The sequence below is a fragment of the Histoplasma capsulatum genome, genomic scaffold (assembly GCF_000149585.1).
Source record: "Histoplasma capsulatum NAm1 scaffold_3 genomic scaffold, whole genome shotgun sequence".
Classification (NCBI taxonomy): domain Eukaryota; kingdom Fungi; phylum Ascomycota; class Eurotiomycetes; order Onygenales; family Ajellomycetaceae; genus Histoplasma; species Histoplasma mississippiense.
Genome location: NW_001813980.1, coordinates 2,621,314 through 2,643,653, shown reverse-complemented (window position 1 = coordinate 2,643,653; position 22,340 = coordinate 2,621,314). Strand labels below are relative to the sequence as shown.

Genomic DNA, 22,340 nt, shown 5'->3' with positions numbered 1-22,340 from the left:
GAGGAATAGGTGTTGCTTCTTCATTCGCGAGGATGGATCTATCGATTTCCAAGGACCGCCCCACCCAAAATGGTGTCCGTAGTTTCCGGTGAGCCTCAAGTGAGTGAGACCCTCGTTCTAATCCTCACATTTCGCATAGTGCGTATCTTGTGTGTAAAGGAAAACGACAAATAGAGATTGAAAAAAAAAATCTATGGGTGTTCCGCATATTAAATGCAAAACGTAGTGGAAACCAATACCAAAATCAAACAAAACACCGTAGATCGAGTCGGATCATACCGCAGGCTTGTAGGGAGTGTTGTCTCTGACAATATAAACCTCTCCAATAAGGACAGAAAGGCCAACAGCCATGGAGATGGCAATGATGGGAAGATTAACTCGTGCAAAGTCGAGGCTCCGAACTCTGATGTGCTTCCGGGCGAGGATGTCTCTCCAGAGCAAGCCAGCGAGGGAAGCACTAAATGCAGTGCTGAACGCGCCATAGTTGACACCAATTGCCATGCTGTACACGGTCGCCCAGAATGTACGGTCAGATATTGGGGTTTGGTTTACCTCGTGGATTTTTTGCCAAGCTTGGATGACGCGGGAGAGGAGAATTGTGGTGCCGATATTGGTGCCGGCAAACTTCAAGTCCGAACAAGCTTAGCTAAGTATTTTCAATATTTAAATATGGGGTAGGAGGGCGTGGGGAACTCACGTTACACAATATCACAGATAGAAAGCCCATGCCGCCGATGGCACCGACTGTGCCTGTTTTGTTCACCCAGTGGTCCCATCCATAAGCAAACACGGGCACCCAACCTTTGGTGACAAGCGCTTGGACAAGCACGAACATGGTGAATGCAAACGGCACAAGAGCGAAGGGTAGGTGGGCCACTACAGCTGTGACAGTAGGGAATGTATCCTGTGTCCATCGGTAGGCGTTCTTAAGGAGCGAGACGAGCGTTGCTGGTCCACGGTCCTGTTGGCATGCCAGGTCCTGAGAGACTCTATTAGAAAAAATATGTTCTTCTCTCAATTTTTCTCCTTGCTGTTGCTTTTGGGTGGATGGTTGGCTGGCATGTGTGTTGGTAACTTCCTGTTTGTCGTCCATCATGGTGATAGCGCTGGTAGTTGACCTTTGGCCGTTTTGTAGTTGATTGTCGCTTGGTATACGTACAGACGATGGTGATGGTTCACGGGGAGGTGTTGAGACGAGGGTTGGTTGGTCACCTTTCTCAGAGGTAAGGATTATGGGAACATGCTTGGAAGCATCTACCTCCAACGTGATATCGTCATCAGTATTCGAAATACTGACTCCGCCCCCGCCACCAGCATCACGGCGGCCATCATGGCTGGGCTGAGGCTCTGGCGACTGTGTGAGCACTAGAGGGACCTCATACACATCTATCGAATCCCGCTCTTTCTGCGCTAGAGCCGCAAGTCGCATTTCTTCCTCTGCCCTAAGCATATGTTCGATTCGAGCATTCTCAACCTCCTGTCGACCTCTGCGAGCAATCTCACGAGTCTCGTGCCGGTTGTACCATCCGAATGCGACATCCCAGCAAAACATAACAAATGCGGCAGGCAAAGTAACCCAAAAAATAGGATGATGGCCATTATTCTGAGTTGCAGCATTGAGAGCCAGCAGAGTAACAAGAGTGGCTGTCATGATGACAGCTCCGAAAGCCGCACCGCCTTTGTCCAGGAAAGGGTTCATAATTTCCTCTAGGGAAAGAAGCTTCACCTGGTCATCATTCGCATTGGCTTCATCCTCCTCAGACAATCCGCGAGCATGAGGAATGTTAGGATTCACGGGCTTCTTGGCTTTTGCTTCCTCTGACAGCTCGTGCATCTCAATGGAATATGGGATCAAGGCCGGATCAGCAAAGATGATGTATAACAAGAATGGAAATAAGACAATGGCTGTGGCAACCACTGGAACGATCATGTGTGCTGTGTAGACAATGAATTTGATCTCGAAGGCACCCGCGAGGACTAGGTTGGTTGGGTTGGAGGAGACGAGAATTGCGGACGCGATGTTGGCCACAGCGAACTGCGTATGGATCCAGGCTCGGGGATGAATGATATTGCTTGACACCCTCGTCATGTAGGCGAGGAACGCAGTTCCAGAAAGAACAATGGGGTCATTGCCAATGAAGCTTCCCAGACCGAAGAAGAACGTGTAGAGGTAGAAAAAAAGCCGGTGCCCGACCTTGCCTCCCTTTTGAAGCACCTTGAATGCCAGGAACCTAATAAGCCCAGACGCGTCGATTGAAATAGCAATGTAGGCCAGCGTAATGAAGAAAGCCATGATATCAAGCGGGGATATGTTGTTCGCTCCCAGCGTCCCGCCACGCACTTCCTCGAGGCCTATAGCTAGAATTGCCAGCAGGAAAAGGTCCGCTATCAAGGGCGCAGTTACAAAATTCATGGGGAAGTTCCATCGTACAAAAGGCTTGCGTTTCACTTTGCCGTTCTGATCATCATCATCATCATCATCATTATCATCATCCGGCTCCTCACCATCAGAAGCGGGATCATGCTGAAACCGCGGTTTCCTGCCGGGTATTATTCGCAGCGCACTGAGAGCATCGACGATGCTCTCCACAAGGCGCCGGGGGACGTATATCGGAAGGTGAAAGGGGGCCAGAACGACGATATCTGGGCCATCGCTGAAGAGTTAGCTGGATAATTGCGCAGACAAAAACATGGATTGTGGAGGCAATCTTACTTGTGACAATGAAGACAAGGAGGGTCACAATTGACCGCCAATTCCTAATATCGCCCGTGTTCAGGACATCCTCGTCTGATTTCTCTGCCATTTTGACGATTGTCTCCTTCGAAGCTCAGCCAAGGTAATAACTCGCCAAAATTGGCCTGGCGGTTGAGTTAAAGCAGAGGAGCTTTGCTTGATTCCCCCACGGCCAACAGAAAAATAAAAAAAGATACAAAAGTGGCTTGCAGTTGGGTTGGCGAGTAGCAGAAGCGGCTAGTTATGTTTTTCTGCTTCTTGCGGCTTCAGCCATGAATTAGGAAAAGCGGGACTTCCCCTCGCACACCGCAGCGAAGGTTTTGAAGGTTTCCAGTCAGTCAGTCGCCTCTGAACCGATTGTGCTGCTGGTTTAAGGCACTTTTTCAGTCCCCCGCTCAACAGGCGTACTAAATCGTAAGCGTCCTCAGCCTCTTCCAAGATTCTGTCCAAAGGCGCACAGGAATCGTGGTAAGTGGGCCAACCCAACCGACTATCCTGGACTGAGCGTTAGAAGTAAGTTAAACTTCCCGCCTAGCACCCTCCGTTGTGGATAAGTGTAAGTTAATCGCCGGCTCTGGGAGGAACAAATAACGGTCGCAAACTCGACAGCGGGATTTTTCACCAAATGAAGGATCCAGCAGCGTTGCTCGCAGGCCCTGTGGCTGAACAGCGGATTAATCTGTGGAAGACCTTCCAAGCCCGAAGCCCGTCGCAGCAGGAATTGCAAAGAAATTTGCGAACCGTAGCTAGTGAGACCGTAGAAAGTGGCTGCTGAGCCTCATCTGGCCTCGTACTCCGTATTGTGTCACTTGTCTGCAGGGATGCAATTCCCCAGCGCATTGCGGGCTGTGATTCGGCCGGATGCTCGAATCGCGCCAGCAAGCCCTGCTTGGAGCTGGGCCCAGGATGGCGCCAGAGCAGATGATCAGTGGTGGAGACTCTTTATGCGGAGAAAACTTCAGGCTGTAGTAGGCGGCTCCACTCTGACGGTTTGCGAAGCAAGCATCACATCACATCTCGCCTCGGCTGCAACCTGTTCGGTTTTTAAACAACAGCGATCCCTGTGTCTTGCTCGAGGGACGTTCTCTTTTCCATGCTAAAATCTATCGTGTTCTTTTCTTCGGAATAGCTATATGATGATAGAGGATGTGAACAAGCTGTTATCCTCTTTGCTTCCCCATTAACATGAAATAATAATCTTCCTCACGCGATACGTGGTTGTGCCTCTCCCTACAATCCGTGAGCCATGCCTGCGCTCAGGTCTGCCTTGCTGCCAAATGCCCTCCACGCTGAAGCCGCAGTCCACAATGCAACTGTAAACGGGACGACGAAAAACGCTTTACAGGTGATATGCGCATGGCCGGTTTCTGGCCAGTATGGGCCCGGCACAAGGGTTCTGTAAGTTCGAAATGTTCCCCACACGGCGAAGCCAGAGCAAACGCGTGCCGTGAGCCCGTTGAATAACGGCTGACCGCCAATCCGCCTTGTTGAAACCATACAGATACTATGTTCTAATAGCCGCTTGTGTCTTTGCGCGAAAGACTGAGTGGCTCAGAAATGCCTGCCTGGCGGCAGTGCTACTTTTTCCGGCCGTTGCTGCTTTGCACGGCGTCGTTCTTGCGGCACTCAATCTGCATGGTTGGTTCTTGAGATTGCGGCAGCTTTGTGTGGTTTCCAAAGCTAATTGTTCAACTGTCAAAGGTGCTGTTGATATGGATATCTATGGTGCCTTCCAGCTATGCTCCATTGGCATTTTGACCGGGCCCGTAGCGGTTAGGGTATCCAGAACATACTTCTATGACCCCGGCCGGAATATCATTTTCTTATGGACCACCCTCATTCTTGCCGGTAAGTTGATGATCTTTGGTTATATATATATATATATATATATATATGTATATACCCCTTGTCTTCGGATTACCCAGCTTATCACTCTTGCCTAACCTTTTACCCCAAAAGGGCTGTTGAGCTTGACTGTCGAGTTTTTCCGAATCCAACCAACGGCTTGCCCGTTCGACGACGCTGGCAACCCTATCTCGTCTGATGCTCGCAAATTCAAGTACAACACAAGTTGCGGCATGACTTGCTCTGAAGACAAAGGCCCGTTCTCCCCTATGCGAAACGGTGCAGCCAGCAACATCTACGTCATCCCCGCCCCAGATAAGATCACATTTGGCACCGCAACGCTCATGGCTGCCGCGTGCTGCGTGCCGGCCATTCTTTCGTTAATATCTATGTGGAACAAGATCCTCGAAATCAACCGGATGAACCGTTTTGGTATTGGAAAACAGGAGGAAAAAGTTGACGAGCCAATTGAAGGCACAAATGGCGCCACCATTAAGAAAATGAATAAGGTAAATTCTCTAGTCAGGATGTTTCTGAGCGCTGTAGAAATCCCTGTGTTTGCTGCAGCAGTGATGGGGATCCTCATTTTAGGCGAGATGAATTTTTTCAGCTCCCAAGTCCTTTATCAAACCGAGCCTGTAGCCAGTATTGGTAGGTGGTATCCTTTTGTCCCCAATGGCTGGCCCCTCCCCTTCTCCCCCCTTTTCCCCCGTGGATTGCTAACAAGATTTTACTAGGCCAATGGGGCCCTATCGTTGGTGCTGGGCTGGCCGTGCTAGGATCGTTGTATCTTGTTCTTGCTGCTGACCTCCATGCCGCTGAAGAGGAGGAGCAACCCAAAGCCTCTTCAAATCAAGACAACTGCTCAATGCGCAAAATCAATACGATCGCATCTGTAGAGTCTTTGCGCTCTCCAGCACGCGGCGTCGAGATGCAGCGAAGCGCTTCCAACACTCGCTCTATCGTTGAACACGATGGCCAACCGAGACAATCGTCGGCAAGGGATTCTGGCAACAGACGTAAAGTAGCGACTGCGTTAACTAAGTTTGTCATCTATCTCAGTGACGCGGCCCACGAGAGGCTTAACGACTCCGAATTTAAGAGCGGGAAGGCTCTGGACTTCCCTGAGATTCCTGGAGAATTACGCCGGAACCGCGCCCTGCCTAACATCAGAAATCAATACAACACATATCGAGACACATATGGGAATGTCTCTCCCTCTCTTCGAGGGCGGGCCTCAAGAGCAGGTAGCTTCACGAGTAGCATCTATGGGCTCGATTTGGAGGCTTCGTCTAGGTTTTCGAGACCAGGATCGCGTTCGCCTTCACCAACCATCATTTCGCGAACATCGCACGCTAATACGATACCGGGTGACCGTGCTCCGCCCGAGATTCACAATCGCCCTCGAGCATCCAGCGGCGGCGTTAATGGAAACCACCGGCGGGCGACTCTGGAAGTACCAATACAGACTCATCACGGCTCTCCACGAAGTAACCCGTCAGGATCACCCACGTCTCCCACGAATTCTAACCGGCCCATACCTGATATTCGCCGCCCACCCGCCATCGTGGTTTCATCTGAAAATGAAGACGCCACACCTGTGCACAGAACATCTCAGTCGCCCTCTTCCCCTTCGTCCTCGAGCCCAATATCGACGCCATCAGCAGTAGCATCATCACCCTCAAGTCCGCTACACATGCGTAAATTCACCTTATAAGGGCGAAGTTTTAAGAAATTAAGAAGATAGCATAGTTATTAGCGTGATCTTGCCGCGTGGGTCCCTCAAGAAGCCATGATTCCGAAGACCCACTGCTCCACCCCCACCAGGAAATCCATACCAAATACTAAAACCGCAACCCTGGGAAAAATCAGGAATATTGAGAGAAACTGAAGAAGTTAAAAAAGGCCGTCATTGGGAATCTGGAAACCGGTATATTTTCATACCGGTAAAGCCCCAATTGACGCTAAACCCAATCTGAACGTTGCGTCCATGCCATCAGCGGCGACTGGATATTCAATATCTATCGGAACTCGCTTTACTTGCGGTGCAGGAACTCTACTACGGCCTCTCCGCCGTTGGCTAGCATCACCTTTGACCAGCATAACGACATCATGAACTACGACAAACCACCAGGATTTATTTATCCGCCTTCTACCCCAGGGTATATAGGAGGAATAGCATTTACTTTTTTTTTTTTACAGCGATGTGTTTGACGAAATGGAAATGACACTGATGAAAACGATTTTTTTTTTCCTTGGGTGATTGTGGGCGGACAGGCTTTTCAGACCCACAGCGCAGAGTTATTGGTTTAAAAAAAAAGTAAAATTGTTATAGACGTACGATTAAGAAATTCAAGCGAGAATTTCCAGGGCTTGATTATATAGATGGTATACGGTATGGACCCTCAATTGTATCTGGGGACAAACGGCTAATTGTGGTTATAGAAACCTTTTCCAGCACGTGTTTCGGAAACGCTGTAGAAGCGTACTCTACCCCTGGGGGAATATTAGCGAAGGATCTCATTGCGGCGAGAATGTTGTTCAGGAACCACATGTACTGTACATTTGATTGTTCGATCGGGTGGATGGTGAGCGACAGGGGAGAGTGATGTGCCAATTGTCTCAATCTAGATAAGTGTAATGTAGTTAGATATACAGCAAATGAGTAGACCTAAATTATGACTTGCAAAACGAAAGCATTCTCAGCAAACAGTGCTAATATATCCATATATCCACATTTCCCATCGCACAAGCTGCCACTTTTAAAATCAAGAAGCGAGGTGCTTCCCTTGTCAAAGGCCTATTCGTCATGCCACCTTCAGTTCTCCAAAAACTCTGTAAGCCTGGGTGACGGGTGACGGTATTCACTCAAATCACCAACAACGTTTATCCTCCCTCTTTCGGAGTCTTTCCTCACTAAACAATTCCTTTTAGCCACAACCGGAGGGCTTTTAGCAAGTAAAGCGCATTCCCTCGACAGGAAACTTGGCTGCTTGCACAAAAGGAATTGGTGCAACATCTCCTCACTTCCTCCCGCTTCAAATGATTGTCCAGGGGGTCGTCGGCGCGAATACTCCGTACTGTTGTCTGCATCCCACAGCGAGTTGAAGTCACTAGTAAACTAGTTGATGCTGATAGGGCTCAAACAACCCCCACATATTCAAATAACTAACCCGCTGGCCAGGCTGTGCACATGGCAAACTCTCCATCCCACTCTCCAAGCCGCTCATAACCGAGCATAAAAATCCTGCCGTTGCAGGAGAACGTTCAACAAGGAGACAAGCGAGAGCAGACAGATTACCTGGTATGGATTTTATCCAGAGCACACTGATGACTGGTTAACCAAGGTGCCTTGTCCCTCAAACCCAAACCAAACAGAACAGAACCTGACAATCCTATCCAGTACTTGGAGCGGTATGAATGCCCAAAGTCCTTTTATGCATTGGAACTATTTGGCCCAGGTTTATACACGACGTGCAACGTCCTTTATGTCCGGACTCCGTACGGTGCCAGCTCAACAAACCTGCACACATGATGCACGGGGCTACATACGGCTTGGCTCCTAGCTCGATGCAGCAGGAAAAAGGAAAGATAAAAGAAAGACCAGAGTGGCGAGAAACGAGATGGAAGCAAGCAAGCATGCATCAAGCGAGAACACGGGCCAGCACTGGTCCCAGTCGCAGTCACAGTGAGCTCCCGCCCGCGTTTCATACGTCTGGATTATTGACCTCAGAGTTAGTAGTTATGGATAGCATCTGCATATTTAATAAGAAAGATTAACTATGATAATTATTAATCCTTCAAATTTTCGGCGCTCAAGGGTAGCAGAATATCCCAAGAGCGACTTACGGGCTCGCCACGTTGCCCGCGTCAGTTGAAGATGGTTGGATTCATTAACTAAATAACTACTCTAATGACAGCTAGAAAGGCACAAGCGAATGGAACCATGAATATGGTCTAATTGAAATACCTTTCTTGTCACAATGTCACTGATCACCCCTAGGTCTTACGCCTGCCGTGGTAATACCGACTCCAAAAAATTATCCCGGCCAAGTGGAATAAACTTGTTGAATTGAGCCGCATGGTGATTAAGTGGGGAAGCTTTGTGCTCATCCTAGAAACTTGAACTACAGGATTGATACAAAATACATATCTCTACATATCGAATTGGGTGTGTCACCATTGGGCTATACAATGGACCCGTTCGTCGCTCAACAACCTCCCCACTTACCAGGGAACTGCATGACAGCTCACAACTTGAGCCCGGACGGATTGGTCGTATCAAACCGAGGGAGGAGGAGTGTACACCAGTTTCTTCATCCATCCAATGATTTCTTAAGAAATTCGTCTCGGACCATTTTTATCTTCGCGGTTTCCCTTCTGCCCCGTCTTTGTTCCTTTTTCCAACCAATTCTCACTTCCTGGGGAGGTAACTCTTCCACAGCCAACATTTTTCGACTCTCTCTGCGCCAATTGAAACCATAACAGGTCTCCTTTCTTTCAGATAACAATTCGTTCCTTCGGCTAGACCTCCGACCCCTCTACGCGGCGCCAAAGAAAAAGTTCCCAGATCATTGTTACTTTCAATACCAGACAACTCCTACTTCCTTGTCCTCCGACTTGCATCCCCCGCAGATACCAGACGCAAAACCCTTTCAAACGTGGCCATCACCCACTTGCTCTGATCACATAAGGTGTATGCCAATCGTCACAGCCATACGGAAACGCGATTGTTAGATGTCAGTAGCACTTGATTTCCCTCTGTGTCTCGTGTGGGGAAATTGCGAATCCTCTGCTATACTGCAGAAGTGTCTTGAAATGACTACGGACGTCGCAAATCACCTGGAAAATATAAATATTTTGCGCTGTGTTTCATTCCCTTGCTAGGGTTTCCCATATATCTAGTGCCTTTTTGTTTTTAAACTTCTCTCCCAGTTGCCGTTATCATTTTTCGGCAAAGCCATTGCACTTCCTCCCTTCCTTATTTTAACATTTGATATTTGATATTCCATTATTCAATTACTTCTATTTCAGGCTTTGAATACTGGGCAATCGGATTCTCACAAGTATATAAATTCGCCTACCAGGCTCAGAAACATAGGTCTCAAGATACTGACCCCTTTGCAGTGGCCACACTAGAGCGTTGGGCATACGAACGATCGAACGGTTCTACCGAAGGTCTTTTGGCGTTGTCTTACTCGCCTACCACGCCGGCGTTCGTTTCAACGGGAAGCTCATTCCGAAGCGAAAGAGCATATGCAAACTCCCAGCGGAGTTCCATGATTGTCGAAAACATCGAAGATACCTATAGTAAATCGTCATCCTCCATAATGTCTCCACCGAGTACAGTACCAACACTCTCTCGGTTTTCGTTGTCGACAGCATCCAATTCCCCCTCTGGATCCATTGACACAAATACCGCAGCCAAGCTACCTCCTCGATATGCTCTTGAGGAGGATACAGATGGAAACCTCACTGCCCCTCCCGAAACGAGCAGTACAGGAATTGGCCATTACTGTTTCTTCCACATATTGGATTGTAATGAACGTTTCTCCGATCTTGAAGAGTGGAAGACGCACGTGTTGAGCCACTTCCGCTTGGGCCCATTGCCGGCCACTGCCCAGTGCCCAGCATGCCCATACCGGATATCGGACCCACACCACGGTGTCGCCTGGCAAAGAATGCTAACACATCTAGCAGATCAACATCTAAAGCAAGGATATCCCATTCAAAACACTTGCCCAGACTTTGAGACAATGAGACATCTATATTGCTCCCACATCATCACTCGTGAACAACTGCGGCTTCTACAGCTTCCTGCAGCTCCACATCGGCCGGGTTATTCCCCGAGCCTGGATTCGGTAAGGGCCAGGATCGGCTCCTCGGACGACCCATGTGTCGTTTACATGAACCGGCACCGTGAGCGAAGGATGAGAGAACGGTCTTGTAAAATCAGTGTTGCTTAAACTCTTTTCAGCTGTTGGATTTTGCTCATCCCGAGGCTGTCATCCTTATATCAAGTGGACATGTTATGATCCTTGTTCTTTCTCCAGTGCCACGGAGTTTGGGGGCATCGGGTGTTGCGTTGTCACGTGGTGGTATGCAAGAGGCCGGACGTAGATGAGCCTGTTAGCGGAAGGACTTTAAAATAGAAGATCAGAGTAAGTCATTCTATTTCTCAGGTCTTTCTCTAGCTAACATTACTGGTTTTTGCGCACTAGACAATTTATTGAGGAAATATGTCACCGAAGAAAAAGTCCTTCACAAACAATCCAAGGGCAATCAATTATGGAAGCCGTCGAAGTTAGGATTCAGGGCCCCCCAAGATGAGATCAATGTCTATGGCTAAGCGACGAAGAGCGATGACCCTTAAGTATGATGGTACCTAAGCATGAGGGATAAGGGATTGGACTATTTTGTAGAGCGATGTTTCATTTGGAATCTTGCGCTCGTTGCACATTCTTCTTTTTAGTTTTGAGATACCCAACAATTTCACACAAATTCTTACCCTCATATTTTGTTGAAATACCTTCTCTTAGCTACATAGTTGATATACCGCAATGATTGATTCTGTACGGAGTAATAACAACCATATAGAAGAGCCACTATGCCTGAACAGGAAGGGTTCGGCAAACAGAGCAAACACCGTATCAGTAATCCCCTCTGCTCAAAAAGTATTTCAACCTCGACAAGCAAAACCCAAGACCGACAGCAGCGTCATCAATCTAGACCAGAATCCGACAATCTTACTGCTAAGGGGGAAGCAAGATACGTCTATGCCGAAGTTTGGAATAGGTCCTTATCTTCTGACTAGCTCAGCTCTACTTCGCGGCTCCCGACCAACCAGCATGCCTATACTATCTCGCTCGTTGTCCTGATATCCTATAACCCACCTATCCACCCACCAAATACGTTCCTCCTCTCCTTTAACCCCTCTAGCACTGCATTTCCGCCAATTACAACCATCCAGTGCGGTATGGAGGACCTCTCCCTTCACGACCACAACAACGGCCAAGGCGGACGACGCGGAGCGCCCCCGCCCCCGCCCCCGCTCCCGCATGGCCACCGAGGGTACCCTCAGCAGCCCAACCCCGCTACTCACTCCGGCTTCCCACGCCACCACCAACCAGCTCCTCCAACAGCTCCTCCTCCTGCCCCAGGGCAAGAACCTTCACCCACCCCAATGATGCCCCCGCCCCTGGCTCAACTGCCCCCGCAAATGTTCACGACGGCAGCGCAACTTCTGGACCTGACTGATAGTGAGCAGCGCCCTCCCTTCATCTTGTGCGGCCAGCGCTAGAATAAAATCACATTGAACTCCCAATTTCGCCAGCGCATGGGAATTCGGTATATATATATATATATATATACACAGAAAAAGACTGACCAAAACCCCCGCCGCGTCTTTCGGTGGACTGCGTTTTATTCAGAAAAACTCGTTCTTGTTCTCCGCGATGGGCGCAAGTTGATTGGTGTGCTACGCAGCTGGGATCAGTTCGGTAAGTGGCTCTCGTTAACTCAATATATTGACACATGAAATCATGACCGTCTTGTTTCTAATGATTCCATCTCCTCTAGCCAACCTTGTCCTCCAAGGGACCGTCGAGCGACTATATGCCGGAAACCTTTTTGCAGATATACAACGAGGAATCTATTTAGTGCGGGGAGAGAACGTTCTCTTACTAGGAGAAGTTGTAAGTTGCGATCCGCTCGATAGAGCTCCCAGCATTCCACAGGCATTTCACTGACTGCCCCGATTGGGCAAATTCAGGATCTAGATAAGGAGGACGATATACCCACAGGTTACCGCCAGGCACCCTTCGAAGAAGTCTTTGCATTGAAAAAGCAAGAAGATAACGAACGAAAGAAACGCAACAAACGCAGCAGTGCCAAACTACAAACCCTTGGCTTTGAGGCTGAGCACAGCGGAGAGGTTTTGTTTTAAATGTTCATGCTGATATCTCTTCTTGTTTGTTTCATCAGTTTAAACTTTTTTTTTTTTTTTCTTTCAACGTTATCAGAGGCGATGACTTTATTGGCTTTCCCCCCTGGTGAATTCGGCAGTTGTTTTCGTGGCACAACATTTATCAAGTGTCACACATGAAAGCCTCGATTATTTATTAAAAAGAGGTCATGGAGCAAGACCCCAAGCCCTACTGTTATTTTTTGCTTTCATCAAACTCTACTTTTGTTGGGTTCTAGGGTATTATCCCTGGAACCTGTATGATGGGTGGACACCGCCAGGCGTTGCAGAATATTGTGAAATGCTTCCGGCCTGCGCATGAGTATGGGAAGAGAGTATAAAGGATCATAATGGAATAGCGAAAAGGGAATGGATTAGCGACCTTTGGCGCTACGCTACCTTCGACGTAGATAGAAATTTAAAATGGTTGAGAGCGATTCTCCAGGCTTTCCGAGCTCTGAGGGGCCCCTTAATTGGTTAAGTTACGGTGATGAATATAATATCAAGTTGAAGAGAAAAGAATATATCGAAGAGAACATGTTCAAGTTTATCCCAGCATCTCCGAATCCCATGCAGAATAGCCTGTTGATGTGTTGTTGTGTCTCCGATTCCGCCCCACAACAATCTGTTATCGATAAAAAAAAATATCTAACCGCCAAAAAAAAGTCGAACTTAAAATTTCAACGCCTGAAATATTTCTTTGATTTACTCCGACACCTCCCACTCAACCACCAGGAGGTTGACAGCACCTGTTGCACCAGTGCTTTCCCTCTGGGCTAAGGATACACTTTTGCATTATGGCCTCGCTGCAGGAAAAGCTCAACAAGATCAAATCGCCCAAGCTGCAAAACCAGCACCATGTGAGCAACCGCAAAACCAATCTACCCAGAAATACGTGCAATCCAAGAAGAACTGGGAGCTAACTGACATCATAAAAAATAATCAACATTATACAGACTTCGGTGGTCCTCTCAGCCGTCGAAGATACACTCCGCGACCAACATGCTGACTTCACCGCAACCGCATACTTCGCCGCCCTCCTCGCCCTCCTCGGCCAGGCCGTATCCTCAACCGAAGGCATCGTAAACAAGGAGCTCGCAACTTCTATAGTCTACCTCCTCGACACAGTCGCCCCCTTCGTCCCCACCGCTCTTCTCGTCTCCAAGTTCTCCCAGATCCTCACCAGCCTTGCGCCCGCCCTCACACTCCCTGAAGCCGAAGCCCCACTGCTAAAGTCGTCCGTGGGATGTTTGCAGTCGCTACTGGTCGCCCAGGATGCGGCCGCATGGGCTCTACCATCCACACAGATAGGCCCACGCAGAGCTATGGCTGGCCTAATGACACTGGCGGTAGACCACAGACCCAAGGTGCGCAAGCGGGTGCACGATGCCTTAGTACATGTGTTAAGGAATCCCCCACCAAGCCCGTCGCTGGACCATCCCGCGGCGGATATGTGTGCGGAAACAGCGCTGCATACGCTGGGCGAGAGTGTCGCCGCCGCGGCGAAGGCGAAAAAGGGCCGACATGGCCAGCAGCAGACAAGCCAGCATGAGCCAATGGTCATCCATGCCGTGCACTTGGTGAAGACCATTGCAACCGCTCCGGGCGGGTGGCCGACAAAGAAGATCGAGCCGCTGTGCGAGCTGCTGATGAACGTGTCGAAATCGTCCAACGAGTACCTGACCATGGCTGCATTTGAGGTCTTCGAGATTATATTCGAAGGCATGGCGGATGAGTTCTCGTCGTCCAAACTGCCACGGCTTATGGAGGCGATTTCGGAATTGAAGCCTGCACAGAATGATTTGCAATTGCTGCCCCCGTGGATTGCTGTTCTTTCCAGGGGTTACGACGTATCAGCACAGGTGAACCCTGAGGAGACGTTTGAGAATCTCCCCCATCTTTTTGACCTCATCTCGCCCTTCCTTGCGTCTTCGTCTCGGAATATTAGGGTGTCGGCCTCTGAGTGTCTCATCTCATTTCTAGTCAATTGCATTCCGGACACAGTCGTTCTCGAACCCTCGGTATATGATGAAAAGGTGTTTGAGAAACTGGCCAAAATATGCATTGGACTACTCTCCATCAAGTACCAGGCTGCATGGATGGAGGTATTCAACGTGCTCGCCGCAATGTTCGATGCATTGAAGTGGAGGGCATTCCCTGTCCTGACTGATATTGTCCGGATAATCGGGGAGCTACGGGGGAATGAATCGTTCGCCAGCAAGAAACAAGCTGACCAAGTTCTCGGGTCTGCAATTGCGGCCATGGGTCCAGAGGCAGTATTGGGGGTGTTGCCGCTGAATATCGCACATCAAACCGCCGGCCAACCAGGCCGAGTCTGGCTTCTGCCCATCCTCAGGGACCATGTGTCAAACACACGCCTGTCATTTTTCCGCTCAGAATTCGTGCCACTCAGCGAGGCGCTGTTCCAGCGCGTTCTCGAGTACGGCAACGCCGAGAAAACGGTCGAAGTGAAAATCTTCGAGACCCTCGTCCAGCAGACTTGGGCGATTTTGCCGGGATTCTGCGAACTGCCACTAGATCTTACAGAGTCCTTTGACCAAAGCTTTGCCGAGTTGCTTTCAAATGTACTGTACAAGCAAACAGAGCTACGTGTGGATGTGTGCAAAGCGTTACAGAACCTTGTGGAATCAAACCAAGCGATTACCTCGTTGGATACCGAGCAGGACGACCTGGTCCTTCAGCGACGGATTGCGAAGGCAGATGCGATGAAAAATATAGCCCATCTCGCTAGCTTTTCTAGTAATATCCTGGCTGTGCTGTTCAATGTCTACAGTCAGACACTTCCTCAGTTCAGGGGTTTCCTGCTTCGATGCATCAATGCATATTTAAGCATTACAGGTGAACAGGTATGTATATATGTGTATACGTACAGAATACATATCGCCACTGTTACTGCTGATGGCTAATGGAATTATCCTAGGAACTAATTGAAACCTTCACGCGCGTCACTACGATGCTCGAGGGCACCCTTGCCCTACCGGAACCCGCAGAGCAGAAGCAACCGAAAGGGCCCGGCGACAAAATCCCCCCAACCTCTCACACTCTAATGGATCTCGTGGTCACAATATCGATATATCTGCCACGATCAAGTTTCGCCACTCTATTCTCGCTTGCCGCTGCCGTTCTCCAGAAAAAATCCTCCGACACCCAGTTAATCAAGAAAGCATACAAGCTCATTCCGCGCCTCGCTACGACCGAGAACGGCGCCGCGTCGCTCCGCGAGCGCAGCCCTGAACTGCAATCTCTCATCCTCGCAACAGCAGACCAAACACCCGCTCCGGCCCGTCGTGACCGGCTGCTCGCGATCCATGAAATAGTCAGCTACCTCCCAACCTCACATCTACATTTCATCCCCTCAGTGCTGCCCGAAGTGGTACTAGGATGCAAGGAGAGTAACGAAAAGGCGCGCACGGCCGCATTCTCCTTGCTCATCCACCTCGCCCAGCGCACCATAGACCCGGACCTCAACCCGGTTGGCACAGTGATCCGCAACTCGCTCGTGCCACACATGCCAGATACAGCCCCAGACGCCCCTGCCACGATCGAAGAGTTCTCCACCATGGTCTCCGCCGGCCTCGCAGGCAGTTCCCCACACATGGTCGCCGCCTCAGTAACCGCATTGTCCAGGCTCCTCTTCGAATTCCACTCGAAGCTACCCCCAGCTATGCTATCCGATCTCGTGCAGACCATCGATATCTTCCTGACAAGCAACAATCGCGAGATAGTCCGGAGCGTGCTGGGCTTCGTCAAAGTTGCTGTCGTCGCCTTACCGGAAGACATGCTCCGGCCACGTCTCGACTCGCTCGTCCCCAACCTCCTGGTCTGGAGCAAGGAGCACAAGGGCCGCCTGAAGAGTAAGGTAAAAGGGATCCTGGAGCGGCTAATCCGGCGCTTCGGCTCGCCGCTCCTCGAGGGACTAGTCGGCGAAGCCGATCGGAAATTCGTCGTCGCGATCCGCAAAGAACGCGAGCGGCGCAAGCGCAAGAAGACGCAGGCCAAGGGCGGCGAGGGCAGGGACGGAGAAGGAGAAGGAGACGAGCGAGGCGGAGACGCCGGCAGCGCGCGGAAAGGCGCAACGACGACACCCGGCCACCGCGACCACCAACCACCCCGAGGCGGCGAGAAGTCCTTCAGCAACGAATTCGACAAAGCCGTCTACGGCTCCGACATGTCGGAGTCGGACTCGGCCTTCGCGACGACAGACTCCGACGACGCGAGCGAAATTGACGTCGACGCGCAGGGCAACATGCACGTCTCGTCCCATAAATCCAGCGCTGCTGCTAGCCGCAAGCAGCAGCAGCAGCAACGAGGCGGAGGAGGACGACAGAAACCCAGCCGACCAGGCCCACAGTCGCAAACGCAGTACATCCGCGAGCTCTCGCCGGAATCAAACCCGCTCGATCTCCTCGCGCCAGATGCGCTCGCGAGCATCTCGACGACGAAGCCATCCGTGCGCTTCCTGGCGACAAAGACGCGGAAGCGAGCTGCACGCGTCAATGCGGATGGGAAGTTGTTGTTGGGGTTGAACGAGGACGGCGGTGGGGATGGGGATGGGGATGTTGGTATGGCTGGCGGCGGCGACGGCGGCGGCAGCGAAAGAGCTGGCGCTGGAGAAACCGAGGGTGCCGATGGAGTCAACGCATATTTGTCTGCGGTTAATGGGCCGGATGCTGTGCGGAGGGGTCAGCGGGGCCGACTGAAGGTGAGCCAGGGGCGGCGCAGGGGCGGGGATGAGATGGATATTGATGACGATGGCGGGGTGGAGGTTGCGAAGGCGATTGGGAAAGAGATGAAGGGGGGTTGGGGCGGGAGCGGGAGGAGGGGCTTGGGGGTTGAGAAAGTCAGGGGTGAGAGTGGGAGGGTTGAGAAGAGAGAGTCGGGGAGAGGGGGACGGTTTAGCGGCGGTGGAGGGAGGGGCGGGAGCAGGCGAGGCCGAGGCCGAGGCCGAGGCCATAGATAGAGGCGTTTTTCGAACATTCCACGGGGTTGAAATGAATTGGGTAATGGACTCATGGTATTCTCTGCTTTCTTATGGTCTGTCGTCTAAGAAGAGAGAAATGGACGGTCATGGAACAGAGGTGGATTGATTAAATTATATACGCTCGGTGTTCCCCCCTGCCTTTTTGCTTGGTTTACTTTTTCTTTAACCTTCGTTTCTGAATCTCAATTTGATAAACCAAAATCCCCCCCTTGGGCACGCTGATATATCCCGCCACCGAATAGACTGGCTCTACTCATGTCCTTGTTTTGTTTTCACTGGTGGTCACAAAATTTAAGCTCCACAACTTCATCAATTCAAAGAAAAGGAACAAAGAAGAGAAATGCCGTAAAGAAAGTTGAGTACGTCTAGTGGATTGACCAGAAATATAGAACAATATCAGTAATTGTAATAACTATCCGGCATACAGGGGATATCTGGGAGTATATATATGAGGTATAGAATATATAGCCAGCAAGAGCATCGCAATTAAAAAAGTGAAAAGAGCAAAGCACCAAACAGGTAGATTAATCAATATAAGACCCGTCCGTACGAGCAAACAAAACTCCCCAGTACTCAAGCCATCCGAAACCAAAACCAAACCCCACCCAAGCCCAAAGAGATATTATGAGACGCCCCACAAAAGAAGAAAAAAGGGCCTCAAATATTAAATTAATAAAATATAGAAAAAAAACAAAAGTGAACTTTCAGGAACGATCCCAACTCAACCTCAACCAAATTCTGCCCTCTTCTCCCTGTCTCTCTCCTTCACCTTCACTCTTTTTCCCTTATTACCCCTCCTCCGCGCCCAACAAAGCCATATCCACCACCAATTCCTGACCCCCAACATCGCGACACGGCCATCATCCCTCCTCTCAGTCCCATCCGGGTTCCCGACGATCATGGCGAAGATCCAGAACGCTGCGGCGATCCAGGCAGCGAGGAGGAGGGAGGGGATGAGGGCCGGAGAGAGGAGGAGGATGAGGATGAGGATGAGGGGCGAGTGGGTGGTGGAGGGGCAGGGGGAGGCGGATGTTTTGGGTGGGAACGAGGGCCTTGGGTGAGTTGAAGATTGGGATTGGGAGGGAGCGGGGGAGTGAGGGGAAGAGTGAGAAGGGGACTGAAAACTGCCGTCCATTGGTGGGTGAGGGCGAGGGTCTGGAGTAATAGGTGTTCTGGTCGAAGTCGTGGTGGTAGTGGTCGTGGTAGTATTCGTGGTAGTCGTGGTAGGCTTCTCCTGCTGATAATCTATTGCATCATACGGATGCGGCGACTCAGCGTCATAATGACCCCCGAGTGCCCTCCCTTTCCTATAACACCTCGCGCGATGCCTTCTATTATGATTATTATGATTATTATCAATGCTATAATGATTCCATCCCGATGACTGTGTTGGTCGCGGCTGTGGGGCCACGAGGCGCTGGTGTGCGCGTAACAGAGGGAGGAGGAGGGAGCATGTCTGTGTGGACAGCGAGGTTTTGAAGAAGGGGGATGGGATACAGAGGCGGAGCGGGAGCGCGAGGAGAAGGAGGAGGAGGACGGCGAGGGTGTAGAGAGCTGCGACGAGGGTGAAGGGCGGCACGAGGAATGAAAGGCGGAGCTGGGTGTAGATAATGGTTAGTTACATATGCCATATATTAGATATTAGAAATGACCCCGTTGCTAGAACATATTCTGAATCAATCTAATTGTTCTCATGTTCCTCAATTCTTCAATTCTTTCAATGCTTTAATTCCCGTGGCTGATGGGATGCTCTGCTGGTGGCGTCTCTGAACAATAATAGACTTCCGGGAAGGAAATTCAAGTCATCTAGATAATTGAAAGAGGGAAAAGGAAAACAAACACAAAAACAAAAGAGCAGCTATCTCACCAGTATAAAAAAGGCATTCTCCGTTTCCGTCGACCTAACTACCTCCAACCCATCCTCATTCTGATTCTGATCCTCATCTTCCCCAATCGCATCACCATCCTCTTCTTCTGCTGCTGCTGCTGCTGCTGCTGCTTCTTCATCATCATTCACCTCCATCCGCTGCGACCGCGGACTCGAATGGCCCGACACCAATACATCATGGTTGCTGTGATAGTGGATGCGACAGGCTTCACTTCTCGTCGGAATTTGGGGTGCAGGAGCATGAGTCCGATCCGGCATTGACGAAGGCCGCGGGAGGACAACTTGCTCCAGGCCATGAAGTTGCAAGGGGTGGTTGTAATACGTCTGGTCCGTTATCGATTGCGGGAAGAGGTATGGTGGAATGCGGCCAGCACTGGGAGGTTCTGCGGATTGGGGTGGTATCTGAGGGATATGGACGATGGGATGGGGATTAGAGTCGCCGATAGAGCGAGGGTTGCAGGGAGCATCGTTTCGAGAGTACGAATGGGGAGGAGAAGGGCTATTTGAGGACAAAGGCTGCTGGGGGGAGTAGAGGCGGTCGTCGTGGTGGCGGTAGGAGGAGGAGGAGGAGGAGGAGGAGGAGGAGGAGGAAGTGGGATGCAAGGACGAGAGGTTCAGAGGAGGAGAGAATGAAGACAGCATGGTCGAATGGCTTGCGGTGTTACTATATAATATAGCTATCTACACGTAACTACTAACCGGCGGACTAGCAGCGGGAAGACAAAAGAGAAAGGTCTGCAGGCAAGGCATCGACCACGACGACAGCAGGTATGGATACCCATGGACGAGAGAAGAATGGGCGGAAGAGGCAGCGATATTAAGGTAGGTAGGACGAATAAGACGGGGGTGGAGGAAGAGGAGAGAGGAGCGGAGAGGAGAGGAGAGGAGAGGAGAGGAAGAAGCCCATGAACCAGGAGGAGAGAATAAAAGAGATCCTCTTATGATATATATATATACTTCTATCTCTCTCTCTTTGTGTGTATTATCGCCGGCGCCTCAACCTGGGAGATCGAAACAGCGCGCACTGTGGGCGGGACATTGCCCAGCGGAAGCCCAGCGCACCCAAGATGCCCCAAGATGCCCCAAGGTTGGCCCAGGAGGAGAAAAAGCGCGGCGGAGCGTCGGGACTGGCTGCGAAGGCCGCCAAGAACCACCCTCGCCCAGGACGCCCAGAGCTTGGCGGGGCGGGGGGGGGGTTGGGTTGGGTTGGGTTCGTCCACAGCACAGAGGGCTCATGGGCTGCACATACGCTGTAGAGCAGTATATATACCACGCCGGGACTATCTTACAGATGCCCCTGTTGGCTTCGTGAGTGTCCCCGGATACTCTACTCCGTACCTCCAGCGTACTCTCCTCCACCGCAACCGCAAATAGTTAATCGGCGACATTACCAATACCGGACCAACCGCCCCAATACGAAACCGGTCTTGGCGGAGATCTTGGCGCCTGTCTTGGCATTTCATCGCCGATGCCAAGACGGTCTGTGGGTCTTGGCAGAGCCGGTCTGGGCGGAATCATGTGATATGCCCATCCATCATCGGGACAATATATTGGAGTCTGTACTCCCCGTTCAAGTACGGAGTATGATACCGCGAACTGGTTGATGTATGCCGGCTGCCGATGCCGCCGCCCACAGTTCTCCGCCCTCGTTACCTGTCCCGTACCCAGTCCACGGATGGCTGCAGCCAGCCTGCACATGTGGAATTGTGTAACTACCAGTCAGTATTCATCATTCTCTGAGGAATTGGTTTTTTTTTTTTTTCTATGTTTCTTAGGCTCTATTTTTCCCTAACAAATCCTTCAATTTCCAACTCCCAATCTCCAATCTTACATTTCTTGAAGTGATGGTGAGAAGCCGGTGTGTTTGAGATGGAATGAAATCCCCTCTGGCTCTAGAGCGGAATACCCTAGGTGCTGGGCTTAGTAGGGCTTCAAATTTGAATCCTGGGCAGGCTCAATAAGTCCCTTGGCAAGTATCCGAACTCCCCCTTCAGATATTCTGAACAAACCCCCCCCCCCCCCCTTTTCGACGGTAAGTAACTGATGTATGAGTCAAAATTCTTGAGGAAATCCCAACAAGTCAGCACTATCTCTTTTTTCTCTTCTCTCTCCGCGAGCCGAACAACCCAGTCCCCTCTTGGCGTCGGGAGGAGGCCAGGACACCACCAGGATAGTAATCACAATTCCCGTATCCTAAGCTGAACAAAACCATGAACATGGGATACGTTGGCCCCTCCCTCACCCCCCTGGGCGCCATTCCACCCACCAGGACGACGAACGAGCCGAGGAATGCGCTCGCTATTTAACTCCCTTGCCGTAACGTCGGATTTCGGAGGTTTCGGGTTTACGGGGAAAATGGGAGGGTGGTGGGATGAGGGTACTCCGTAATTAATTGGGTATTCGGTCAAATTGCATATATGATATGTACAGTACGGAGTACTACAGTATGTACATATATAAAGTCAGTGATTAGTGATTATCGATGGGCCTGTTCTTCTTCTTCTTCTTCTTCTTCTTCTTCTTCCCATCAACGTCTCCGTCCCGGCGATGCAGGGTATCGAGTTTATTACACTATTTAAACTATCTATTTACTTTTGATGATATATTTTATTCCTGCTTGGTCCTGCATCATCATCATCATCATCATCATCATCATCGTCGTCGTCATTGACATGGCACCGGCTTATTGGCAGGAGACAAGCTACAACTTTAAAAATAAATATGAAAAGTCCAATTTCTCCCCGGCCGGGGAACAACGTTGTATTATATGGACATTTCACCCACTCACTACTCACTCATTTCCCCCCCCCCCCCCCTTCTCTGCATTCAACCCGCAAACATGCAAAAGTATTGTGGGGTCCCCATGGCCCCGAGGTGCTCCATCTCATCGGTCATTCATCCACGAACA

General features: G+C 50.4%; 6 protein-coding genes across 6 annotated transcripts; 4 read left to right on the top strand and 2 right to left on the bottom strand.

The window, feature by feature from the left end:
* Positions 1-273: 273 nt before the first annotated feature.
* On the bottom strand, positions 274-2,804 carry HCAG_03937 (conserved hypothetical protein; the record flags this gene model as incomplete). The annotated part of the gene is made up of 4 exons (XM_001541789.1): positions 274-624; positions 698-961; positions 1,160-2,643; positions 2,714-2,804. 4 exons carry the CDS (start codon positions 2,802-2,804, stop codon positions 274-276), a joined length of 2,190 nt encoding a protein of 729 aa, XP_001541839.1.
* A 1,176-nt stretch (positions 2,805-3,980) lies between these two features.
* HCAG_03936 (conserved hypothetical protein) lies at positions 3,981-7,999 on the top strand (the record flags this gene model as incomplete). Its single annotated transcript, XM_001541788.1, has 11 exons — positions 3,981-4,132; positions 4,236-4,372; positions 4,436-4,582; positions 4,694-5,230; positions 5,317-6,069; positions 6,198-6,279; positions 6,580-6,741; positions 7,038-7,138; positions 7,333-7,416; positions 7,764-7,883; positions 7,983-7,999. The coding sequence occupies 11 exons, from the start codon at positions 3,981-3,983 to the stop codon at positions 7,997-7,999; spliced, it is 2,292 nt and encodes a 763-aa protein (XP_001541838.1).
* Positions 8,000-8,773: 774 nt separating this feature from the next.
* HCAG_03935 (predicted protein) lies at positions 8,774-10,928 on the top strand (the record flags this gene model as incomplete). Its single annotated transcript, XM_001541787.1, has 5 exons — positions 8,774-8,881; positions 9,294-9,318; positions 9,707-10,440; positions 10,557-10,677; positions 10,801-10,928. The coding sequence occupies 5 exons, from the start codon at positions 8,774-8,776 to the stop codon at positions 10,926-10,928; spliced, it is 1,116 nt and encodes a 371-aa protein (XP_001541837.1).
* A 258-nt stretch (positions 10,929-11,186) lies between these two features.
* On the top strand, positions 11,187-12,524 carry HCAG_03934 (predicted protein; the record flags this gene model as incomplete). Its single annotated transcript, XM_001541786.1, has 4 exons — positions 11,187-11,363; positions 11,550-11,838; positions 12,158-12,273; positions 12,351-12,524. The coding sequence occupies 4 exons, from the start codon at positions 11,187-11,189 to the stop codon at positions 12,522-12,524; spliced, it is 756 nt and encodes a 251-aa protein (XP_001541836.1).
* An 815-nt stretch (positions 12,525-13,339) lies between these two features.
* On the top strand, positions 13,340-18,067 carry HCAG_03933 (90S preribosome component RRP12; the record flags this gene model as incomplete). Its single annotated transcript, XM_001541785.1, has 5 exons — positions 13,340-13,402; positions 13,499-15,409; positions 15,484-17,265; positions 17,972-17,997; positions 18,064-18,067. 5 exons carry the CDS (start codon positions 13,340-13,342, stop codon positions 18,065-18,067), a joined length of 3,786 nt encoding a protein of 1,261 aa, XP_001541835.1.
* Positions 18,068-20,806: 2,739 nt separating this feature from the next.
* On the bottom strand, positions 20,807-22,231 carry HCAG_03932 (predicted protein; the record flags this gene model as incomplete). Its single annotated transcript, XM_001541784.1, has 4 exons — positions 20,807-21,122; positions 21,264-21,324; positions 21,675-21,871; positions 22,221-22,231. The coding sequence occupies 4 exons, from the start codon at positions 22,229-22,231 to the stop codon at positions 20,807-20,809; spliced, it is 585 nt and encodes a 194-aa protein (XP_001541834.1).
* Positions 22,232-22,340: the final 109 nt, after the last annotated feature.